This window comes from Microcaecilia unicolor, chromosome 8 (assembly GCF_901765095.1).
Source record: "Microcaecilia unicolor chromosome 8, aMicUni1.1, whole genome shotgun sequence".
In the NCBI taxonomy this organism is placed as follows: domain Eukaryota; kingdom Metazoa; phylum Chordata; class Amphibia; order Gymnophiona; family Siphonopidae; genus Microcaecilia; species Microcaecilia unicolor.
In genome coordinates, this window is record NC_044038.1 from 61,403,410 (window position 1) to 61,409,409 (window position 6,000).

Below are 6,000 nucleotides of genomic sequence, written 5' to 3' on the forward strand. Positions count from 1 at the left end.
GGTGAAGTGCTTCTGTGTACAAAAGAAGAGCGGGACTTGGGAGTGATTGTGTCTGATGACCTTAAAGTGGCCAAAAAGAAAGGGCAATGGTCAAAGCCAGAAGGATGCTTGGCTGCATAAGAAGAGGAATGACCAACAGGAAAAAAGAGGTGCTAGTGCCCTTGTATAAGTCTCTGATGAGGCCCCATTTAGAGTACTATATGCAATTCTGGAGACCGTACCTACAGAAAGATATAAACAGGATGGAATCGGTCCAGAGGGTGGCTACAAAATTGGTAAGTGGTTTTGGTCATAAAACATATAGAGACAGGCTTAGGAACCTCAACATGTATATGCTGGAAGAAAAGCAGGAGAGAGGAGTATGATAGAGACGTTTAAATACCTCAGTAGCGTTAATGTACAGGAGGTAAACCTTTTTCAAATGAAGGAAAACTCTGCAATGAGGGGGCATATGATGAAGTTAAGAGGAGATAGGCTTAGGAGGAATTTAAGAAAGTACTCTTTCATGGAAAGGGTAGTGGATGAGTGGCTATGTCAACAGACTATTAACTCTCTCTTTCCCACCACCCACGGCAATCAAAACTTGAAGCAGAATAGGACCAGAGTTTCAGTCAGTCTGACAAGAGATTTGAGGCAACTCCCATGAGACGGCATAGTTATATTGTGGGTATTCATTGGCTGTAATACCTTGTGACTGTACTCACATCCTGCATTGAGTGCAACTTTGATCTTACAAAAGCCTCTAGTTTAGCAGCATAGAAAGGATATCGCCTGAGCAGGAAGTGGCCTGACCAATTATAACTAACAATAGTAAGTGATACTGAAAGTAATAAATGAACTATTGCACCATGCAGAAAAATGATCCATCAAAGAAGTAACACTTTCAACAGCAGCAGAACATCCTGGGTGGAAGCTATTGATTATTATTATTGACAGTGACAGCCAAGCTTTTGAGAGCTAGGATGCTATGTCACAGCAGATACAAGAGTTGCTAAACTTGTGGGCATCAAAATCCATGGAACTTCATTCACTTTTGCTTAGGATTTTGTCTTTTTGTTGCCTGTGGACCTACAAACAACAAAGGCATAGATTCATCATGGCTTATTATGAAGATCGGGCAAATTTCAAGCAGGCTGCAGAGCTGAAAACTATGCAGGTGGAGTTTACATGCATACTTTACTAGAAATTTCAAAGAGAAGCCACATGGTGCTCAGAAAATGAGCACTGGCTTCTGGAGAGAAGTGTTCTTTTAGATGCAAATGGCAAGACAGTAACTTATTTGTAATAGAAGCTTGAATGTATTTAGTTGGATTATAGTATAAAAAAAAGAAACAGTGGTTCCCAAACCTATGTACGTACATAAGTGTTGCCAAACTGGGACAGACTGAAGGTCCATCAAGCCCAGCATCCTGTTTCCAACAGTGGCCAACCCAGATCACAAGTACCTGGCAAGATCCCAAAACAGTACATTTTATGCTGCATATCCCAGAAATAAGCAATGGATTTTCCCAAGTTCATTTTAATAATGGCTTACGGACTTTTCTTTTAGGAAGCTATCTAAACCTTTTTTTAAACCCCACTAAGCTAACTGCTTTTACCACAATCTCTGGCAACGAATTTCAAAGTTTAATTACACATTGAGTGAAGAAATATTTTCTCTGATTCATTTAAAATTTTCTACTTTGTAGCTTCATTGCGTGCCCCCAGTCCTAGTATTTTTGGAAAGAGTAAACAAGCGATTCACGTCTACCTGTACCACTCCACTCAGTATTTTATATACCTCTATCATATCTCCCCTCAGCCATCTTTTCTCCAAGCTGAAGAGCCCAAGCCATTTCAGCCTTTCCTCATAGGGAAGTCATCCTGGAGGCACCCCAGCCAGTCAGGTTTTCAGGACATCCACAGTGAATATTCATGAGAGAGATTTGCATACAGTGGGGGAAATTGCATGCAAATTTCTTTCTTGAATATTCATGGTGGATATTGTGAAAACCTGTCTTGCTAGGGTGCCTCCAGGACCAGGTTTGAGAACCACTGGACTACTGTATTATTTTAACCCATTGTACTTTGCTCACAATTAACGCTATCAGAGTTACAGATTGAGGCAGTAACTTGACTGGTGTTGACCACCAGTGTTGATGCCTCTCACATCTCTTTTTGATGTAGACCCTTGTCTTATTTATTTATACCTGTATAAAATAGATGCCTTTTTGACATTTCACATAGATGTCCTCTTACTAAGCCCAAATAGGATCAGCTACATTAGGCACTAAAAACATGCATAAACGACTAGAATCGATGCATATACACACATATGCATACATATACACACGTGAATGCCAATGTTCCAGCTACACGTTCCTCTATAAAATGGCATCCAAACACAATGGCGCATCATTTGATGTTGGGTGTACACATGGATGGAGTCTGGGTCAAGCAGGGGCAGGACACACAGAGGGCCATAATCGAATGGTGCCGGACATCTATAAGGGCGGCCATTTCTAACACCGGCCCCGTCAAGCGGCTTACCCAACTGTATTATCGAAACAAGATGGCCGGCCATCTTTCGTTTCGATAATACGGTCGCGGCCGGCCAAATCTCTTAGAGATCGCCGGCATTAGAGATGGCCACCATAGGTTTTCGCCGATAATGGAAACTAATGGCGGCCATCTCAAATCCGGCCAAATCCAAGGCATTTGGTCGTGGGAGAAGCCAGCATTTGTAGTGCACTGGTCCCCCTCACATGCCAGGACACCAACCGGGCACCCTAGGGAGCACTGCAGTGGACTTCACAAAATGATCCCAGGTACATAGCTCCCTTACCTTGTGTGCTGAGTCCCCCAAAACCCACTACCCACAACTGTACACCACTACCATAGCCCTTAGGGATGAAGGGGGGTACAGTGGGTTTTGGGAGGGGGGGGGTTGAAGGGCTCCCATTTACCACCACAAGTGTAACAGGAAGGGGGGATGGGCCTGGGTCTACCTGCCTGAAGTGCACTGCACCCATTAAAACTGCTTCAGGGACCTGCATACTGCTGTCATGGAGCTGGGTATGACATTTGAGGCTGGCATAGAGGCTGGCAAAAAAATGTTTTTTTTTTTTGGGTGGGAGGGGGTTGGTGACCACTGGGGGAGTAATGGGAGGTCATCCCCCATTCCCTCCAGTGGTCATCTGGTCAGTTGGGGCACCTTTTTAAAGCTTGGTCGTGAACATAAAGGGACCAAGTAAAGTTGGCCAAATGCTTGTCAGGGCCAGCTTTCTTTTTTCCATTATCAGCCGAAGCCGGCCATCTGTTAACCACGCCAACGTTCTGCCTTCGGTACCCTGCCGACATGCCCCCTTGAACTTTGGCCGGCCCTGTGATGGAAAGCAGTTGAAACCGGCCAAAATTGGCTTTCGATTATACCGATTTGGCTGGCTTTAACAGAAGGCCAGCCATCTCCCGATTTGTGTAGGAAGATGGCTGGCCTTCTCGTTTGAAAATAAGCAGGACAGTTACATATGTAAATTATACAATGCTGAAATGTACATATGGATTTTTTTTTTTTTTTAGCTACCTAGGCACAAGCATTAACAGCAACTCTATGGCAGATGTAAGTGGTCACATCTAAAATATATGTACGCATTTGCCCTGCTATGCTATACACTCCTGCTCTGTATAAAATGTTAAGTTAAAAAAAAGGAGACGTATAGATGGATGAGTATGTAAGAAAACATTTGACCTGAGGGGTGGGTGGTGGCTTGAGGATGGGATGGGAGCAGGGAGTACAGGTGCAAACATACAGGAAATGATGGTAAATAAGGTCAGGTCCAGAAAAGGGAGGTTGGGGGTTAGTAAGGTGGAGAATGGTTGAACATTATGGCGGTAATTCTACAAGGAGCCATCTAAATTTAGGTGGTAAGAATGAATGTGATACAGCGAGGAGGTCTGCTTTGCAGACATTTTGTCTTACTCCCTATCCAGAGCCCTGGTCCCTCTTCCTTTTCTTTTAATATATATTGTAATTGTAAATCGCTCTGAAAGCCTTCTCTAAGCCTGAACGCAAATGCTGGTCTTCGGGTCATTTACATGCATATGTGAACCCATACACATAGATTTGGGTATTCTCCAGCTAAGCAGTTTTCTGTAAGTATGCGCCTAGATGTGATGGGGGGCATTTACATGGGTGGAGTTTGGGCAGAACACATTACACATTTAGATTATAAAATCTTACCATCAATGCACAGTCTTTTGCAATCTACGTGTAAGCATTTACATCGGCTCTATGGCTGGTGTAAGTGTTCGAGCGTTTTTGGCCACTCGCGTTAATACTCTATAAAGAAAAGTAAGTGCCTACTTTCCTTTATAGAATTGGCTTCAAATAACTGCCTTCTTGGCGTTTAAAAATAATTTATTAAGTTTCAAGGCCTTCGATGCTGATTGGAGTCCACCTAAAACAGAAATAGATTTTCAGCTGGGTTGGATGTGATATTCACAAATGGGAAGAATGGGCCTGGTACATTCATGCACCACAGCGGAAGTCCACTGAATGTGAATTCATACAAAGTACTGCATTTACCAGACTTCATCACCGCAAAGGCAGGAGGAGACAGATTTGATGTAGCCTATGACTGCAAAGACTGTTATAACTGGAATGGACGGGTCCAATGAGTGCTGACACAATGAACAGTGGAATGAATTGGTGCTATGTGTACTGACATAGTAAAGGGTGGAGTGGATGAGTCCTATGACACAATGGAGGCAAGCTGACATCAGGGGATGTTACGAATGGAACGGAACAAAGCAAACCAGCCAGAGAACGTTCAGGTACAAAGAACAGAATTACGGGACATCGAGGGCAGAGAGGGGAGGGCAGGGCAGAGCAGAGGAGAATCGATGGGAGGGGAGGAGAGGAGAGAATCACGGCACACGGATGGGAGGGCAGGGAAGAGGATAATCGCTGGACATGGAGGGGAGGTGAGGGCAGGGGAGAGAGGAAAAATTGCTTACAAGACAGCCTACATATGGTCCTACATATGCTGACATAGTAAAGGGAGGAATGGACGGGTCCTATGAGTGTTGAGTTACTAAAGTTGAATGAATAGATCCTTTGACTGAAATTTAGGTGATGGATAGGATAGGTTCTAAGGCTGCAGGGATAGCCATATAATTAATTCCATCCTTTAACTATCAAAACATCAGGTGATAGACTAGCTACCTTGTGCACAAAATCTATGTAAGCATAGTGTAGGAAATTACTTACCATAGACTGTCATGTGCAGATACAGCTGGGAATTGGTGGTCTCAATGAAAGTCTGTAGGGACTGAGAAGCATAGTTGCCTTTGCTAGCCAGGACATCAATAGCAGCTTTCACTTGCTCTGGCAGTGAGGTCATTTCCTGTATGCGAATGGTTTCTTCAGGACTTAACAGATCCAACTTCTGCATATAGCAAACAATCTCCTCCAGAAACTGTGGAGACACAGACCTCACCAACTGCTTTCGGTATCGATTGATCCACACACCTGCCAAAGGAGGGGGAATTAAAAGATGGGAGAAAAGAGCAAAAAAGAGTGAGAAAAAAAGCAGAAAGAAAAACAGTGCATGAGAAAACTCAAGAGAGAGAAAGTAAGTGAATCCTGTGAGATCTGAGATTTTGAAAGACTCATCAAAATTGCTTTCTAATCACAGCTATAATTCCTAGGAACTTAGTAAGCATTATAAAAAATTAACAAAAATAAAGACCAATCAAACACGTTGTAAAGTATCCAGTGTGTTTTTTCTAGCGAAAAAGGTGCCAGTACTCAAATGCCAGGCCACCCTTCAGGGGTGGGGTGATCACTGAGGGACCCACCTCACAATAGCCAGGCCCCCTGCAACCAGTCACAGAATCTATGACAAGGCAGAATTGGTATGTAGAGACTGAGCTCTTTCATTAAAACTTGGGGACCATGGATCAAGTTTAGCAGACAATAGAAAAGGTGCTGGTACTCAGTACCCCCAAGTACCCCATCAA

The 6,000-nt window shown here is 43.5% G+C and overlaps 1 protein-coding gene across 1 annotated transcript in view; it reads right to left on the minus strand.

The window, feature by feature from the left end:
- Positions 1–5,432, minus strand: part of NLRC3 (NLR family CARD domain containing 3) — an 81,387-nt gene extending 75,955 nt beyond the window's left edge. Inside the window, exons 1-2 of the mRNA XM_030212590.1 lie at positions 5,256–5,432; positions 3,329–3,344 (exon numbers count right to left, since the gene is read on the minus strand). Coding sequence (XP_030068450.1) covers positions 3,329–3,344; positions 5,256–5,432 — 193 coding nt within the window. The remainder of the gene's footprint in view (positions 1–3,328; positions 3,345–5,255) is intronic.
- Between the last annotated feature and the right edge of the window lie 568 nt (positions 5,433–6,000).